A 19,789-nucleotide genomic window follows, 5' to 3' on the forward strand; every position below is an offset into this window, starting at 1 on the left:
TGCACTAGCAAAAAGGGAGCAAGACAAAAAATACACAAGAGCAATGACTATTCTGGAATTTATTAGTTGACCCCCATATTAAGATCACATTTGAGTATGTTGTTTCACCATTGAAGCGTGTGTGTATATATACACACACACACACACACACACACACAGGGAATTCAAAAAAGTTAGAGACAAACAACCAGCTTACTTCTGTGGTAGATTAAGAAACAGAGTGACTGATAAAGTAATCAGTGTGTACAGCATACAAAGCTACAGTAAAATTAGAGCACAAAGCCATCTTTGGTCTTATCACTTACTATAAACGCATACATAAATTTATTGTATCAAAAATAGAAATTAGTCATTTAAAGTAAATTCACATTTCTGACATACAATATGTAATAAATGAGCATACATTGAAGAGACGTGTGATTAAAATGTTTAAACCTTGGTTTTAAGGACCTACTGGTTTTGCCATTGTTTTAAAAATCTATTTGTCCTGTCCAAATAATTGCCTGCTTCTGGCTACCCATGGACTTTCAATATTGGTATCGTTCACATATGACACAGTATGCAACTAAATTGTTTTATATAGAAACACATGAAACGTTGAGAGATTGTCATTTTAAAGAACAGACCTGTGCTTTCAATCCTGGGCTTTTAAAACAAGGCCTCGTGAATAGCCTCTGCTGCTTCATTGGACATGGAGAATGACTTGTGATTTTCTCTAGTTGAATTATTACTAACAGATGAGCCTAGCTCGGACCGACATGTGGCCCACTTTTGGACTGATGGTTCTGGTGCCCTCCTAACTTGTTTAATAAGGTGGTTCTATTCCCTCCTGGGTTGCGTGGTGATTCAGTTATCTTGCTGCACCTCTGCGGTGCACGTGATAAACTGCAGCCAATCTGAACTTTCGGGTGAGATAAATAGATCAGGGAAGCGCTTTCAAAGTGTTTGAGCCGCTGTTGAGAAAGACAATTACAAATTTATTAGAAACAGAAACTACTGCTAATAGATCTATGAAAAAAATAAAGATGGATGTCATGGGCCTTTCACCTTGATTGGGGTCAGGGGTCGTTCTCCTTCTTCACCGTCACGTCGCCGTCTCCGGCCAGGATGGTGGAGATCTCTCCCTGCATGAAAGCCCAGGGTACGGTGGATCCGGCCAGGGGACAACGCTCGCCGCTGGGGCAGTACACCTCTCCTCCAGGGCCCTGACTGCGGATGGAGCCACGCGTGCATGGGAAGCAGAACTTGTGGTGCGGGACAGACGGACACTGGACAAAGTGAGTGTCTTCCAGGCGCTCTCGGCAGAGGGTGCAGCAAAGCAGGGCGCCACTCCCGGAATCCCCAGCGCTGGTAGTGCTCGGCCCCCCTTGGGCACCCTGGCCCATATCTGCCTGGGAGACTGCGGTGGAGGCAGAGGAGGGACTGCCGCTGGTTGGGCGGCCAGCTGCAGAGGAATGGGCTGAGGACAAGCCGGGGCCGTCTCGGGACATCTGGCTTGAGCTTAGGCTGTCGGCCACTCCCATGAGCGCTGAGATGGGCGAGGGCTGGCTGTGAGAGCGGGGCAGGCCGTCCTGGGGGTTGGTCATGCCTGAGCCTAGGGGCTCCATGCCTGGATATGCACCTCGAGACCAGGGCTCTCTGGCTGGGTGATCCCCCATGGGCCTTCCATCACTCTCTCCGTTTTCAGAGCTTGGTGATGCTTTGCGTCGCCGTGCAGCACCCTTGGTAGGTGCAGAGCGGCCGGCGGGCGCCATGGGCATGCCGGCATCTGTGTACGGCTGTGGGAGGATCTCGGGCATCGGTGGCTCCTTAAACGAGCGTACACCGTCACTAAGGAGCTCCGTGAGCGCACGCCAGTCCCCAGCGCCCTGTCGCCTCTCATATTCCACGTAACGCAGCCCTGAGTTCACTGCTTTGCCCGCGTCTTTGTTTGAGTCACGAAACATCTGCCTGACAAGCTCTGGGATGCCCGAGAAGACTATTCCAGAGCCGCTGGGGTATTCCACAAACACCTTCAGCTCAAACTCAGGCCCGGTCCCGGCTTCGAAAGCGAGAATGCGCCCCACCAGGTTGTGGTCTTTCCTGAAGCGCACACTGAAGGGGGCACAGCCGCAGAGGGTCACCAGGACGTCTCGTACTGCTCTGGGGCGGTTGGGCCAGCCCTCTGCCCGGCTCCTGGCGCTCTCTGCCAGCTCAGCCATGACCTCACCATTCCTCCAGCCTGCCTCCAGACCCACAAGAGTGGAGGCACCAGCCCCCAGCGACATGGCTGACATTACCTGGCGCCTTCCATCACCACCCATTATATGGCCAGAGGAACTAGCCATCTGCTGGCCCCCAGCTCTGGTGCCTGAAACAGGGGCCAACAAGCCGTGAGGGGCCCCCACTAACCCCTGGGCTATCAAAGCATGAGGTATGGTCCCATGTAGAGCAGGTGCGGCCCCAGCCATAGCCCTTCTAGTGTTGGGGCTCTGTCTGCTCCCCTCTGACATACTCACATCTTCAGCTCTGTGCAGACCATTGGGGAGGCGGGGTGAAACGCCATACTCTCCCCTCCCCCTGTCTAAACGTTCTGCATGCTGCCTCCCTCCTTCCATCGGTCCACCTGAGCTGGGTTTGCCTTGCTGAGGGCCCGGGGACCTTCCATCCAAAACACCGTGGCTACTCTTCAACTGTCTGGCCGTCTCAATTAGGAGTTCGATTCTGTCCGCCCCGTCGTAGTTCACGCATCCCCGGCAAACAGCTTCGCTGAATTCCCAGAGCATGGCCCAGGGCATCTTGGGCAGATCGCAGAGGTAGCACCATTGCCGTCTAGAGGATGCCTGCGAGGCGGAGGACATGTTGTTTACAGGCCCTCACACAAACTTTCTTGAGCGGCCAACGCGTTTGTCTTTGCTTTTAGCGGCTTCGTCAATATTCAGTCAAGTCGAGAAACATGTCCTGATTTTGTTGTAAAATATGAAACTATGCTCAAAAAGCTCTTGTTGATTGGTGCTTTTAAAAGTTAGCTACGTTTTCCTTTTCGGGCTGCCTGTGTCGGTCTGTCTGGGCGGAAGTATAATGTGTTTAAGACACCGGATATACGCACCTACGCTGCATTGCGGTTGCATTCTGGAAGCTGTAGTTTAAGTCGGAACATCTCCTCGATAGCTGGCCAGCTCACACTCATTCAACGTTTTAAGAAAAATTACTTAGCTAACTAACTACGTGATTCATGCAATGTTCTGTGCCCAGTGCTTCTACGCATGATACCAACACGACAAAAGAGGGAACTTGCTCATTATTGGCTAGCTTGAACGTGTGACCGATTGAGTGCTCGTGTGGTAGCCAAGGCTAGAGAAGTAAAAGGATGCGTTCGAGCAGATCACTTTGTCAAGTCCTTGACCATCGTTGGTTGCCGCCTTCAAAGTATATTGCGTTGAGCAAATGCATGAACTTGACAAAAATCAGGTGATCAAAGTTCGTAAATTTTGACTGCAGTCGACTGTAAGTTTCTGCAGTTGCTCTTCACCAACTTCATCCTGCAGCCATCACCTGCATTGTGCATGGCTGATCCACCCCAGAAAAAAACATGTTTTAAAGCTCATTTCCAGCAATTCTCCATATTTTCACATGGCTTAGGCCCTTGACCAGGGCTGAATAAAAAAAAAAGTTGGAATACACACTCAATATTCGACGACTTTGTTTGAAGTACCTTTGAGATTATTTGGGCATGACATGTAGAGTAAGCTAACTGGGGAACATTGAATAAATTTTTGATGGGATAGAAAATGCTAATATTATTGGTTGGTGGCAGTTGCTAAGTGTATTATGGATTTCAGTCTCTCCTTGTCCATAGCAAACAAACTTGTAAACATGTAATTCATTTGGGCCATAGAAAATCCTGCCAAAAGTTAACTCTCCAAGAGGGTTGGCCACCCCTGATCTATGTTTCCCAAATACCGGGGGTTTGAATATGTTCATGTGACGTTCTACAAATTACTCCACATTCGAGAAAACTGTAATGAATATATATATATATATATAACATTACATTGGTTGCAATAATTTTGTATAATCATTTAAATTGAAAAAGTCAACGTTTTGAATCTAGCGTTGTTTTGTGTATCAGTTCATAAATCATGTGCCATGGAATCGGTACACCAACTATTTTGCAATCTATATGGCACAGCTCTCAATTAAATGTTTTGGTCCTTAAATTAAACTAGTAGACTATTTTCTTTATCACAATTTTCTTTAGCCAATTTTGGTCTTTAATGCAGGGCTGACAGACAGGTCCCTTACTTTCTCCCCCTTCCACTTGCCTCTTTTTTTTGCGGTAATGCTGCAATTAGTTGGTTGTAATTTTGATAGAGCAGACGTTTCCATATATTTTTGTTAGCTGCATGTGTGACATAACTCCACTAGTCCTATTTATAATATAATTTAAAAAGATTATACTTTTAGAATGTTTTATTGTTGTGTAAAATATATATTTTTTAAATATTTTATTATATTTGAGTTCAAACATAATATTTAATCTCTTTATTTCGGGTGATGAATACCGAGTATGTCCACTTCATCATTAGACTATATTATTGGTAAACTACACAGAAATTTTAAAGTTTTAATTTTTAGTGCTCCAATACGTAATATAGTGCATCATTTGGTTGTAATCCAGAGAGGTTAGAAAAATTATCTAGATCATCTATGAGGCTGTGGAGGGATCCAAATTGTGGCTTTAAAATAAAACGTGAATCATCAGCGTACAATGACACCTTTGTTTTTAAGCCCTGGATTTCTAGGCCCTTGATATTATTGTTGGATCTTATTTTAATAGCTAACATTTTATGGCCTTAATAAATAGATATACCGATAGTAGACAACTTTGTTTTAATCCTCTTGACAGTTTAATACTTTCTGAGAAGTAGCCATTATTTACAATTTTACATCTAGGGTTACTACAGTGGGGCAAAAAAGTATTTAGTCAGCCACCAATTGTGCAAGTTCTCCCACTTAAAAAGATGAGAGAGGCCTGTAATTCTCATCATAGGTACACTTCAACTATGACAGACAAAATGAGAAAAAAAAACATCCAGAAAATCACATTGTAGGATTTTTAATTAATTTATTTGCAAATTATGATGGAAAATAAGTATTTTCCATCATAGGCAGTCTGAAAATAAGTATTTTCCATAGGCAGGCAGTCTGTCAATTAGTCAAACAATCAATCAACCAGTCAGCCAGTCAGTCCCACTCCTACCATCTCCTCATATTAGGTACAGTATGTAACATGTTATTTCAGATTATTAAGAGAAACTTTAAAGCCTGAAAATCTCTATATCTGCGTTTAAAATGGCACCATATTCCCTAATATACTGTCCTACCAAGCAAAAAGGCAGTAACAGCTCATAGCGTGAACTGATAAAAGTGTATTTTATTTACCTTGGTTTCACGGTAACTTTATGCAGTTACTGCTAACATGACCCCACTTTTCTCCAAAACACAATACAATAGAGGCAGGATACTTGTTCACATGATTAAGCATGTATTTAATGTAGCAAAAATGACTAACTAATTTTTGACCAAATGAGCTGTTACTGCCTTTTTGCTTGGTAGGGCAGTATAGTGCACTATGTAGGGAATAGGATGCCATTTTGGATGCAGCCTATACTTTCAATGTAACAAAGAAGTGTGAGATGTAAGGCATGTAATAGTAAAGCTGTTTCTGATCTTTGCAGATGAGAATTTCCACATTGGCAACATCTTCCCCAAGTATATTCCAAAAGGTATTTTTAGCCCCTCTTGCATGTGTGTTGCATTTGTGACCGAGTTGAGTAGCTTTAAACTCACTCAAGTTGAAGTACCCCCACCTACACCATTGTATTGCTATCTTTTCAGTGGTGCAGCTGGCTAAGGGGTTTCAAGGGGACGGTCACGTGTGTTTGCAAGATCAAGTACCAGTGCGGACTCGTGAATGAGGAAGCTAAACTGTTGAGCGACAGCGTGACACAGTTAACACATTAGAATAATTTATTATATTTTGTGAAATATTAACTTATTATTAATGAGGATAGTAACTGTGTTTGTGTTTGCCTGTTTGTGTGTGCAGGCAGTGGAGACTCGTTCACGGCGGTGACCAAAACTCAGGAGAACATCACTGTGACTCTGCAGCTGAGGGCTTCATTCTATTCTATTCTATTACAGTGCCTTGCGAAAGTATTCGGCCCCCTTGAACTTTGCGACCTTTTGCCACATTTCAGGCTTCAAACATAAAGATATAAAACTGTATTTTTTTGTGAAGAATCAACAACAAGTGGGACACAATCATGAAGTGGAACGACATTTATTGGATATTTCAAACTTTTTTAACAAATCAAAAACTGAAAAATTGGGCGTGCAAAATTATTCAGCCCCCTTAAGTTAATACTTTGTAGCGCCACCTTTTGCTGCGATTACAGCTGTAAGTCGCTTGGGGTATGTCTCTATCAGTTTTGCACATCGAGAGACTGAAATTTTTTCCCATTCCTCCTTGCAAAACAGCTCGAGCTCAGTGAGGTTGGATGGAGAGCATTTGTGAACAGCAGTTTTCAATTCTTTCCACAGATTCTCGATTGGATTCAGGTCTGGACTTTGACTTGGCCATTCTAACACCTGGATATGTTTATTTTTGAACCATTCCATTGTAGATTTTGCTTTATGTTTTGGATCATTGTCTTGTTGGAAGACAAATCTCCGTCCCAGTCTCAGGTCTTTTGCAGACTCCATCAGGTTTTCTTCCAGAATGGTCCTGTATTTGGCTCCATCCATCTTCCCATCAATTTTAACCATCTTCCCTGTCCCTGCTGAAGAAAAGCAGGCCCAAACCATGATGCTGCCACCACCATGTTTGAGAGTGGGGATGGTGTGTTCAGGGTGATGAGCTGTGTTGCTTTTACGCCAAACATAACGTTTTGCATTGTTGCCAAAAAGTTCAATTTTGGTTTCATCTGACCAGAGCACCTTCTTCCACATGTTTGGTGTGTCTCCCAGGTGGCTTGTGGCAAACTTTAAACAACACTTTTTATGGATATCTTTAAGAAATGGCTTTCTTCTTGCCACTCTTCCATAAAGGCCAGATTTGTGCAATATACGACTGATTGTTGTCCTATGGACAGAGTCTCCCACCTCAGCTGTAGATCTCTGCAGTTCATCCAGAGTGATCATGGGCCTCTTGGCTGCATCTCTGATCAGTCTTCTCCTTGTATGAGCTGAAAGTTTAGAGGGACGGCCAGGTCTTGGTAGATTTGCAGTGGTCTGATACTCCTTCCATTTCAATATTATCGCTTGCACAGTGCTCCTTGGGATGTTTAAAGCTTGGGAAATATTTTTGTATCCAAATCCGGCTTTAAACTTCTTCACAACAGTATCTCGGACCTGCCTGGTGTGTTCCTTGTTCTTCATGATGCTCTCTGCGCTTTTAACGGACCTCTGAGACTATCACAGTGCAGGTGCATTTATACGGAGACTTGATTACACACAGGTGGATTGTATTTATCATCATTAGTCATTTAGGTCAACATTGGATCATTCAGAGATCCTCACTGAACTTCTGGAGAGAGTTTGCTGCACTGAAAGTAAAGGGGCTGAATAATTTTGCACACCCAATTTTTCAGTTTTTGATTTGTTAAAAAAGTTTGAAATATCCAATAAATGTCGTTCCACTTCATGATTGTGTCCCACTTGTTGTTGATTCTTCACAAAAAAATACAGTTTTATATCTTTATGTTTGAAGCCTGAAATGTGGCAAAAAAAAGTTCAAGGGGGCTGAATATTTTCGCAAGGCACTGTATATTACTGTCTTTTTGCTAGCTAGGGCCATCTACTTTAAGTGTAGCCTGTCTTCCCAGTAGCCTACAAGGTGTGTGAACTGCTGACTGCTATTAACTTGCAGATGATTGTTTACACATCAACCACGATTAAGGGGCAGGGCAATTTTCAGCTGTTGTTGTCTTCGTAATATATGGCTCTATTGGAGGGGGAGTGGTTTCAGTGCCTTAGACCGCAGCGCCACTCGGGAGGCTGTTTCAGATTATTTTGTGCCCAATAGAAATTAATGGTATATAATATATTGTGTCACTTTTGGAGTCACTTTTATTGTAAATAAAAAATATTATATGTTTCTACTGATAATCCTGAATGAATTGTGAATAATGATGAGTGAGAAAGTTGGACGCATAAATATCATACCCCCAAGACATGCTAACCTCTCACTATTATAATAACAGTGGAGGTTTGCATTTTTGGGGGGGGGTATGATATTTGTGCGTCTAACTTTCTCACTCATCATTATTCACAATTCATTCAGGATTATCCATAATCATGGTAGCATCCACATTCATGTAGAAGTGTTTAGAAACATATTATATTCTTATTTACAATAAGTGACTAAAAAAATACCACAAAAGGGTCATATTAGATTGTGTAGAAATGCTAAGTCAAGAAACAAATACTAAATTGCGAAAAGAAAATCTGTCATATCTGTTGTTTGGTCATGGAAGCAGTTGTGGACCTGAGCAGCCCAATGGAAACTCACGTTGTCCCAAATTAGAACATACATTTGCTGCTCAGGATCGCCTGGCCCTCTCTGCTCTGGCTGAAAAAGATTGTCATGTAAGGTGTTCAGGAAATTAAGGAGATGGGCAGTGTTGTATGGTCCAAGGGTGGCATGGCAGTGGAGGACCCCATCGTGGCTCATAACTGCGCATATGGTGACATTTCCCCCACGCTGGCCAGGTACATCATTGATGGTGCATTGACCAATGATGTTCCTTCCTCTCCTCCTTGTCTTTGCTAAGTTGAATCCAGCCTCATCTATGAATATGAGTTCCTGAGGGATAGGACTTGCATCCAACTTCATGATTCTCTGAAATAACTGTAAATACTGTAATTGCTATATAGTTAGGTTCACTGGCAACATCAAATGTAGTACTACTACATTGCTTACTTGCACATATTCTTACCATTTATCTTTCACTCTTTGGGAACTCCATTCAAATGGCACTCTGTAGATTTGCTTCATCCGGAGTTGGTGTTTCTTAACGATGCTGGCTATGGATGATAAGCTCGCTCTGATGTTATGGCAGAGTTTTCAATAATCTGTTGTTGGATTTCCCACAGTCTTATGGCATTATTTTCAACTACCATTTGCACAATGGAAGCCTCCTGTTCATCTGTAAATAGACACTTTCTACCACCACGTACATGGTGGACGTCTTTCAGTTCTACAAAAACTAAATAGCATGCAGTAGAGTAAACACTACAGTAATAAAGTATACAAAATAAACATGTTACAAAGTAGTATAGCTCCCAATTTCATACATAAAGTAATACTTAAAACATTTACTTTTTTTCGCCTTACTGTATGTATTGGAATCTACAGTTTTACTGTGCTTTATGTTGTACTACTGTAAAGTAGTAAAAGTAGTAGATAGGTCCAATGTCTGCAGTACATAATGTGGCAGACGGCAGGGAGAGGTGAGGGGAGTGGTTATTGAGGGGAGATAACTTGCAGTCCGCTGGCTCCACCCCTGAGCCTTATATGGACTTCCTGACCCGACGAGGCGAGGCTGTGGATCGTTAAGCCAGGGAATGCTTGAAGTTAAAGGAGGAAGCAGCCTGCACAAAGGGGCAGAGTAAGGCGAAAGCAATGTGTGTTATGAAGAGTGGAATAAATAATAATATATGTGAGATTACCTGTTGTGACCTTGACTGTTGGATTACCCCCCAACCAGATTGGCGGAGGACCTGAGTTTTAGGATTACCCCTGGAGGAAGGAACGGACAATAAGAAAGGCTTGTGGACTGTGAAGTAATTGGTGAATTCTCCCTTTTTCCCCATGTGTACAAAAATCCCTAATAAACCACCCATTTGCTTTCTAGTTGTGCTACTGCATGTTTTGTTATTGAACTTGGAGTTGTGGAAACCCCACACCCTTGAGCCTTCTACAATACATATTTTGATTTTGGAATGTCCAGATGATGGGTGCTACGGTGAAGCGGCTCAGATTGGGCAGCACTCTCTGCCCAGCCTCTCAAGGTCAAACCATGGTTGACCACATGGTCCACCATAGTTGCCCAAATTTCATCAGAGATTACTCTCCTTGTTCTACCTCTCTCTGCCAAGTTTGCTTCCATTGTTCTCCAAACACAAGAGTATTCACATGTGGCCTTTTGATCCATACCAAAGGTCTGATTGCAAAGTGAACATTTCTGCCATTAGTGTTTGCACATGTGTAGAGAGAAAGCGATCAATTGGTAATTGAGCTTAGCTTGTTGAACAGTGTTGCTTTTCATCTAAACACAACATATTTTAGTTGTGAAGGTTGTGCCAAAGATAATTGTTTTTTTTGCCAAATGTTTGTTATAGAATTGCCATCTGAGTGAAAAGCAAAACGTGCCAGTAGTATTGCAGATCTGGGTCATTGTGCCTCATGAGCCAGTTTTAGTGTGTAAACAATTGGGAAAAACGGTAAGAGACTTGTCACGAAGCGACTCCTGCGTTGTCTTGGCTGTGTGCTTAGGGTCGATGTCCTGTTGGAATGTGAACCTTTGCCCCAGTCGGAGGTACTGAGCGCTCTGGAGCAGGTTTTCATCAAGGATCTCACTACTTTACTTCGTTAATCTTTTCCTCGATCCTGACTAGTCTCCCAGTCCCTGCCACTGGAAAAACATCTCCACAGCATGATGCTGCCACCACCATGCTTCGCCGTAGGGATGGTGCCAGGTTTTCTCCAGATGTGACTTTGGAATTCAGGCAAAAAGAGTTCAATCTTTGTTTCATCAGAACAGAGAATCTTGTTTCTCATGGTCTGAGAGTCTTTAGGTGCCTTTTGGCAAACTCCAAGCGGGCTGTCATGTGCCTTTTACTGAGAAGTGGCTTCCTTCTGGCCACTCTACCATAAAGGCCTGATTGGTGGAGTGCTGCAGAGAAGGTTGTCCTTCTGGAAGGTTCTCCCATCTCCACATAGGAACTCTGGAGCTTTTCAGAGTGACCACCTGGTTCTTGGTCACCTCCCTGACCAAGACCCTTCTCCCCTGATTGCTGTTTGGCCAGGCGGTCAGCTCTAGGAAGAGTCTTGGAGGTTCCAAACTTCTTCCATTTAAAAATGAAGGAGGCCACTGGGACCTTTAATGCTGCAGGCATTTTTTGGTACCCTTCCCCAGATCTGTGCATCGACACAATCTTGTCTCAGAGCTCTACAGACAATTTCTTCAAACTCATGGCTTGATTTTTTGCTCTGACATGCACTGTCAACTGTAAAACCTTATATAGACATGTGTATGCCTTTCCAAATCGTGTCCAATCAATTGAATTCACCACAGGTGGACTCCAATCAAGTTGTAGCAACATTTCAAGGATGATCAATGGAAACAGGATGCACCTGAGCTCAATTTCGAATTTCAAAGCAAAGGGTCTGAATACTTATGTAAATAAGGTATTTCTGTTTTTTATTTTTTTAAACATTTGCAAAACTTTCTAGAAACCTGTTTTCACTTTGTCATTATGGGATATTGTCTGTAGATTGCTGAGTTGTTTTATTTGATTTCATCAATTATACAATAAGGCTGTAACATAACAAAATGTGGAAAAAGTCACAGGGTCTGAATACTTTCTGAAGGCACTGTACATTGTGTGCCATTCTTTTGGAATGCACCTGCTCAACGAGGTGTCCATGGCCTTGATGTGAAACCAACTAAACAGGTGGTTTATTTTGAGACTGAATCACCCTTGTTGGCTGGTCTCCCAGACTCTCTGTGGGCTAAAGATAAGTTTGACATTGGGCAAATGAGGAGGGTGGAACCGCTTACGTCACACCTGAGAGCACACAGAAACGGCCGAGCCCAGTATCCTCTGAGTTAGGAGACATTGCGGGGGAATTACCCCTGTTCATGCTTTATTGGTAGAAAGCGATATTGTGCCTTGTCCAGCCACTCCCTGTAACAGACACTCCTTCCCGTCCGGAAATCCTCGAGTGATTGCCGTTTTATTTAAGATCTTAGACCAGTTCAAACCTCTTATGGCTGCATCCCTTGTTCTCAATTTCCGCCTGAAGACGTACCTTAATCTAACTGCCTGTAGCTCAGCCCCAGAGGCAAGGATATGCATATTCTTTGTATCATTTGAATGGAAACATTCTGAAGTTTGTGGAAATGTTAATTGAATGTAGGATAATATAACACAGTAGATCTGGTGGAAGAAAAGAGAAAGAAAGAGCATAAGTTTTCTGTTTTTTATTGTTGTAGTATCATCTTTCACATGTACTAGAATAGCCACACAGTCAGATAGGATGCTGGAAATAATTTTGATGGATAACACACAAGGGCAACTGTAGGTGTGCAAAGTTTCAGACTGATAACTTCAGGAATGGGTGAGCTACGTGACATTTAGCATGAAGTCACCCAGGTGTCCCACACAAGTTGCCCAAATGTACCCAAGTGGCCGAATTGGTGAAATGAGCTATAACTATATACAATAGTGCAAATAACTATATACAACATGTCAAAAAGCAATTCTAACAACAACTCACAAAAAAAGTTAGAAAACAATTATTTTTTTAAAACAGTACACCCTTTGGAAGTCCTCTACACAATATTTTGCTGCCTGTGCCATGTCCCATAGCAGTCTCTTTCTGATGTAAAGCAGAGGCAAACTGAACAAGTGGTGCAGTTCATGCGACACAGAACACAACGACGCCTCCATGCTGTGCCCTTTTGGCCCTGAGGCACAGTCATGCCTGCAGTAATGAACTGTGGCATATGAACACCACTGGAGGCAGGAGTAGAGGGGGCAGAGGTAGAGCGGGCAGAGGTAGAGCGGGCAGCTTGGCACTGGGGGCTCCCAGTCGGAGTCGCTATCACTGTGAAAGAAAACATTAAAAAAATATTTGTATTGTATGAGCCTTTTATCATCACATAAAATAAACAGATATGTATTGTATAGAGCAGAGGGAACCGTCACTAAGGTGAAGTGCTGTTCCATTCAACTCTGGCCATTGTTGTGGGCCTGCCCTCCCCTGAACAGCACCCAATGGCTATTTCATATGGAAATGGAGAGGAGTAGCAGGCGCAGTGGCCATGTGTGTGTTTGCTGTTCTACTCCATTCCATTTGAATAAAAAAATTGAAAATATATATATCTGACATACAGGGCCTTGCGAAAGTATTCGGCCCCCTTGAACTTTGCGACCTTTTGCCACATTTCAGGCTTCAAACATAAAGATATAAAACTGTATTTTTTTGTGAAGAATCAACAACAAGTGGGACACAATCATGAAGTGGAACGACATTTATTGGATATTTCAAACTTTTTTAACAAATCAAAAACTGAAAAATTGGGCGTGCAAAATTATTCAGCCCCTTTACTTTCAGTGCAGCAAACTCTCTCCAGAAGTTCAGTGAGGATCTCTGAATGATCCAATGTTGACCTAAATGACTAATGATGATAAATACAATCCACCTGTGTGTAATCAAGTCTCCGTATAAATGCACCTGCACTGTGATAGTCTCAGAGGTCCGTTAAAAGCGCAGAGAGCATCATGAAGAACAAGGAACACACCAGGCAGGTCCGAGATACTGTTGTGAAGAAGTTTAAAGCCGGATTTGGATACAAAAATATTTCCCAAGCTTTAAACATCCCAAGGAGCACTGTGCAAGCGATAATATTGAAATGGAAGGAGTATCAGACCACTGCAATCTACCAAGACCTGGCCGTCCCTCTAAACTTTCAGCTCATACAAGGAGAAGACTGATCAGAGATGCAGCCAAGAGGTCCATGATCACTCTGGATGAACTGCAGAGATCTACAGCTGAGGTGGGAGACTCTGTCCATAGGACAACAATCAGTCGTATATTGCACAAATCTGGCCTTTATGGAAGAGTGGCAAGAAGAAAGCCATTTCTTAAAGATATCCATAAAAAGTGTTGTTTAAAGTTTGCCACAAGCCACCTGGGAGACACACCAAACATGTGGAAGAAGGTGCTCTGGTCAGATGAAACCAAAATTGAACTTTTTGGCAACAATGCAAAACGTTATGTTTGGCGTAAAAGCAACACAGCTGAACACACCATCCCCACTGTCAAACATGGTGGTGGCAGCATCATGGTTTGGGCCTGCTTTTCTTCAGCAGGGACAGGGAAGATGGTTAAAATTGATGGGAAGATGGATGGAGCCAAATACAGGACCATTCTGGAAGAAAACCTGATGGAGTCTGCAAAAGACCTGAGACTGGGACGGAGATTTGTCTTCCAGCAAGACAATGATCCAAAACATAAAGCAAAATCTACAATGGAATGGTTCAAAAATAAACATATCCAGGTGTTAGAATGGCCAAGTCAAAGTCCAGACCTGAATCCAATCGAGAATCTGTGGAAAGAACTGAAAACTGCTGTTCACAAATGCTCTCCATCCAACCTCACTGAGCTCGAGCTGTTTTGCAAGGAGGAATGTGAAAACATTTCAGTCTCTCGATGTGCAAAACTGATAGAGACATACCCCAAGCGACTTACAGCTTTAATCGCAGCAAAAGGTGGCGCTACAAAGTATTAACTTAAGGGGGCTAAATAATTTTGCACGCCCAATTTTTCAGTTTTTGATTTGTTAAAAAAGTTTGAAATATCCAATAAATGTCGTTCCACTTCATGATTGTGTCCCACTTGTTGTTGATTCTTCACAAAAAAAATACAGTTTTATATCTTTATGTTTGAAGCCTGAAATGTGGCAAAAGGTCGCAAAGTTCAATGGGGCCGAATACTTTCGCAAGGCACTGTATATATATATATATATATATATATATATATATATATATATACATGTATACACACACACACACACACACACACATACACACACACACACACACACACAAACAAACCACACATTTCATTGCAAATTGCAAAATATATATATATATATATATATATTTTGGGGGGGAAGAAAGAAAAAAAATATATACATATTTATATTTCATAAAACGGCATTAGCACTTACCCGTCCAGAAGTCTGTCCTGTCCTTGCAGAAACAGCTCCTCAGTTCCTGCTTGAATCATAACACTCAAAGATTCCTCAAACAAAAAAATCTGTCTCACTTTCACTTTTTCACTTTAGACTTTGACTTCGCTTTTCCTGATTTATTCACCATGATGTCTTCAATGAAATCATTGAAAATACAACTTTACTAAATACTGCTGCGTGTAACAAGCGTCACAGCAACTCCTCTGATAGTCAAGGCGAGAATGGAGTTCCTTACGCGTGCATTTACAAACAAGGAATGGTGGTCCAACCCAAAACCATTACATACTGGCGTTTACCTCAGCTCATTGGCTATCTACCCAGCTAGATTTCAAGAAGATCAGTGGTCATTGGGCAGAAATACAGTCAATCAATGAAGCTTCGCTAAAATTATTGTTGCGCAAGGTCTCGTTGTCTACAAATCAGTTCACTTCGGTCAATACTCCCCGCAAAAAAAAACAATGATTTTGGCTGTGTTGCAAACATCCAGAGGAATGCACTGAAACCAACCATGACTAGATAAACGATTGTTTACCGTGTGTAATTACGTCGAATGCTCCGTAAAAAAATGTATAGAGATGGAATTCACGGCACAAACGGGTTACAAAATGTTTCAATTTAGGGTATAAAAATTGATTTTATCAAAGAAAACGGCACTTCATTTGATCACTGGGACCCTCAGGAAGAGAAATAAGAGCAAGATATCAGAATGTAATTCATAATTTTACCTTCAGATGTGAATGTGTAAAAACTGTCATGGCGAAAAATGTTTTTGTTGTTGATTGCTCTTCTCAAACAAAAGCATGGTATTTGTTCTCTGTAATAGCTATTTTAAATCGGAAAACATAGTTTGATTACCAAGATCCTAATCTTTTGAAAGATGTAAGACACTTGCATTTTCAAGAATGTTTAATGTTACGACGTTGTATTTTTAGTTGTCACTCTGAAATTTCCCCTGATGTTGATCCCTGTACGGGGATCGCAGCCATATTAATTAATGATTCTGTTCGAGCAAGGGCACCTGTTGTGTCAAACCTTGTTACAGTACTATCTGCCGTGCCGACGTTTGGTAAATGGTTTTTAGTTGTTGATATGGCTAATGCTTTCTTTAGCATTCCCGTCGCTCCAGAATCACAGCTCTGATTTGCGTTTACATTTTTAAACAAGCGTTGGGCTTGGACCATTTTAGATTTAGAAGATTTCATACCCCCTGCTGGGAGTATTTAATACAGTATGTCGACGACCTGTTACTGTGTTCTGAAAACCAACAAGCATGCGAAGTCGACACCATAGCTCTGTCAGTGTCACTTGCTGAAAATGTCCACAAAGTTTCTAAGAACAATCTGCAGCTTGTGTCTCAATCCGTTAAGTATCTAGGACATGACATTACATCAAAAGGTAGAAAATTAGGTCGAGAACATTTGGCTGCAATTCTATCTGTACCACAGCCAGTTACAAAACAACATACAGACTTTCAAGGTATTTTCTTTAAATTTACTATTTTCTACATTGTAGAATAATAGTGACAACATCAAAACTATGAAACAACACATATGGAATCATGTAGTAACCAAAAAGGTGTTGAAAAAATCTAAATATATTTTATAGTTGAGATTCTTCAAAGTATCCACCCTTTGCCATGATGACAGATTTGCACACTCTTGGCATGAGTTGGTGTGTCCAAACCTTTGACTGTATGTTAACACTCACAGGAATGGCAGGCTATTGTAGAGCCTGGCTGCCTGACAATGCTGTACAATCACTCTTACATTATGAATTATTACTTCCATGCTTACTTGTAATTTTATATTAGGTTGAGTTTAGTCTCAAAGGGGAGGAATATGGTGGAACAAATACAAACTCTGTTATGCTCATGCACTGAATGAGATTTAAACCTGTACATGTCCACTGTCTGTTTCTCTCATGTAAGAAGAAGCCAGTGTTTTTCGTCTCTTGTTTCTGAGTAACTTAGTCATGCGGCTAAAGACAAAGGGCTGTCTGAGAGTGATCAGTTTTTGATCCATCCTGTTCTTTTTGTATGTTTCAAGCGCACAGCTGTGTGGAGATATGAAGAAAACAGGGGCTAGCTTGAGCAGCAGTGACAATTCTATCAGCAGAAAGGAGTAACACAACTGATATTATCACTTGTTTGATCGCTATGTTCCCATCATGATCTCACACACCTGCTAAACTGCCATGTAGACAAAGGTTATAAAAGCTGAGACCCAACTCTTGTTCACTGGGCTCTTAACTCTGCACCTTTTGAGTGATTGTTAACTGCTCCGGAATTGCAATTCTTATAATAAAAGGTTGTTGTTTGAAGAATCTACAGTCTATCTTCCTTTCTGGTTAGAATTTCCATAACAGTTCTTTGAAATTCTTCATCTGTGTTTGTTGAGCCATCTTGCACTCCAGGCACGCTCAAACACTCAAAGTATTTGAAAGAAAACAAATGCTGTTTTAACCCAGTTCTTACACCGGTGAAAATAATTTCAAAATACTAATAAACTGTTCAAGAGCATTCTGTTGGTATTTCTGTGATGTTTTACGTCATGTGTTGTGACAACTACATCTGGCTTTTGGCTGAATCGTCCGACAACCACTACAGCCATGTTATATAAGGTAATGCATGCATAAACCAAGCTTTAGATACCTCAGTATGTTCTTCACTTTTTCACCACCACTTTTCTTTTACAACCTACAACATGCTTCTCTGACACATTTTCCAGGGGGAACATCATTTGACAAAGAGTTTCATCTTCACATATTTTTTGTTGTTCACTGGCACTTCTAAACGCTCAATGTAATATAATAATATATGTGATTTAGCAGATGTTTTTATCCAGAGCATGAATCCATTTTCTTATTGGTGGCCCCAGCGGCAATTGAACCCACGGGCCACGATGCTAGCGTTGCAAGCACAATGCTCTACCAACTGAGCCACACAGGTCAAACAGTTTACGCCAGGTGTTCCCAAACCTTTTTGGTCCACGACCACATTTTGATATCTGAAAATTCTTGCGATTCCCCCCCATATTTGGGGCTATGGCAGTCAATTGAAAAACAGCATTTCTGATTATCTTCTCAACTCACCATCACATACTTTTAATGTGAGGCAGTCAATTGAAAATTGGTCTGACATAATGTCTCCTATCTCACCACCACTAATGATATTAGTGTACTTGATGCATGTCGTGTCGGAGCTTCTCAAAGTCATGGGGCGTGGTCGACAGTGCGCAACTCATCTCTGCTGTCACATCCAACTTAGATTGATATTTGGTTTTATTGCAAACGAGAGCACTGAATCCAGCTTCACACAGATATGAGATGGCGAAGAGTAGCCTACCATGAGTTTTATGGTGCATTCAAGACAACTGGGAACTGATAAATACAAAGTCAAATCATGATGTCAGTGATCTTTAGGTCAAAAAGTCAGAGTTCTCAAATTGGAATTCTGAGTTGGATGACCGTTCAAAACGATTTTTCCAAGTCAGAGCTCATTTCCTTCCGAGTTCCCAGTTGTTTTTAGCGTACTGAAGTCTGAGATTTCAGGGTATTCCCTTTGAGTCCCATTGGGATAATGGGATAATTTTAGCTTTTTTAAAGGACACAAATATATTCCCTTTGCTTTGCACCAGCACTCAAGGGCTGCACAGGGTACTCATCTACATCGGCTGCCTTCCTGGCAACTGCCTGGCATTTGACATCACCACCACCCTGGAGCAGTGTGCCTGCAACAAGGGCTATTGTAACTACCCCAACCCCATCATGCTTCTACTACAAAGACTGTGAAACTATGACCTTGAACAAAGCCTGTTTTGAAATGGTTACATTTTGCAAAGACAAGTTTTGACCATTAACCTAAATCTGAACTGATCTACTACCACTGTGGCCCTCTACATGTCCTCTGTTTTGTATCTGTCTGCAGTGTTCTATCTTTTCTCGAGGACATCAATCTCATCTCTTGTCCTGCTTTTCTTTACTGAAAAATAAAATGTATACATGAATGAATCGCTGCCCATGGCTTGATATAATACCGTCTCTATTTGTTACACTACAGCTAGGTGGAGGAGCTTACTTGAAAGATCACATCTGCCTCTACACTCAAGAGGTGCTGCTGAACTACAACAGCCTCAACTACAGGTGACGGAGTTGCACTGGAAAACACACAGGAGGACCCAAATGTATACTTTTAGTATATTAGAACAAGGTTGGTGTGATATATGCTACCAATAGAGATGCATATTTGTTGGACTCCCCCTGGTTTCTCTGTCTATCCCAGAGGACACTGGTTTGGATGTTTGAAGACATGGACAAATGTCAATGTCACTGAGGAAGGATTTGTGGTCATGCATGGCACTACAAACAAGATTTGGTAACACTCCATATAATCAGTATACTCTTCCCAGTCTTTCACTCTCGTCTGTGTAATGCTGTGAATTCCTGACTGTACTAAGGTGCATCTTTAGTCTTGGCATAGTTTCTACCCTGGTCCTGTTTGAGCTGTATAGCCTGAACTCATGTGGTCTTTGTCAATATCAAACCTTGAGTTGGCTATACAGCACTAACAGGCTACATACTGATCACTGGCTGGTGTGGTGCAGTTGGATGTGTCAGGGGAAACGCTCCGTGTCAACATGGCGGCACAGATCCTGGAAGCACCAGACTTACTTTGTCAAAGTCTCAAACAAGTAAGGGTCAAGTGTTACATGTGTATAGGTTCTACTTTCTCAGAAAGTGTGCACTCAAAATCTGATTGTATG

The 19,789-nt window shown here is 42.0% G+C and overlaps 1 protein-coding gene across 1 annotated transcript; it reads right to left on the reverse strand.

Annotated features, from left to right (window-relative positions):
- Positions 1-33: 33 nt before the first annotated feature.
- LOC110537647 (interferon regulatory factor 2-binding protein 1) lies at positions 34-3,316 on the reverse strand. The gene is made up of 2 exons (XM_021623847.2): positions 1,048-3,316; positions 34-953 (listed from the first exon to the last, which is right to left on the reverse strand). Exon 1 carries the CDS (start codon positions 2,838-2,840, stop codon positions 1,059-1,061), a length of 1,782 nt encoding a protein of 593 aa, XP_021479522.2. The 5' UTR covers positions 2,841-3,316; the 3' UTR covers positions 34-953; positions 1,048-1,058.
- Positions 3,317-19,789: the final 16,473 nt, after the last annotated feature.

This window comes from Oncorhynchus mykiss, chromosome 12 (assembly GCF_013265735.2).
Source record: "Oncorhynchus mykiss isolate Arlee chromosome 12, USDA_OmykA_1.1, whole genome shotgun sequence".
Classification (NCBI taxonomy): Eukaryota; Metazoa; Chordata; class Actinopteri; order Salmoniformes; family Salmonidae; genus Oncorhynchus; species Oncorhynchus mykiss.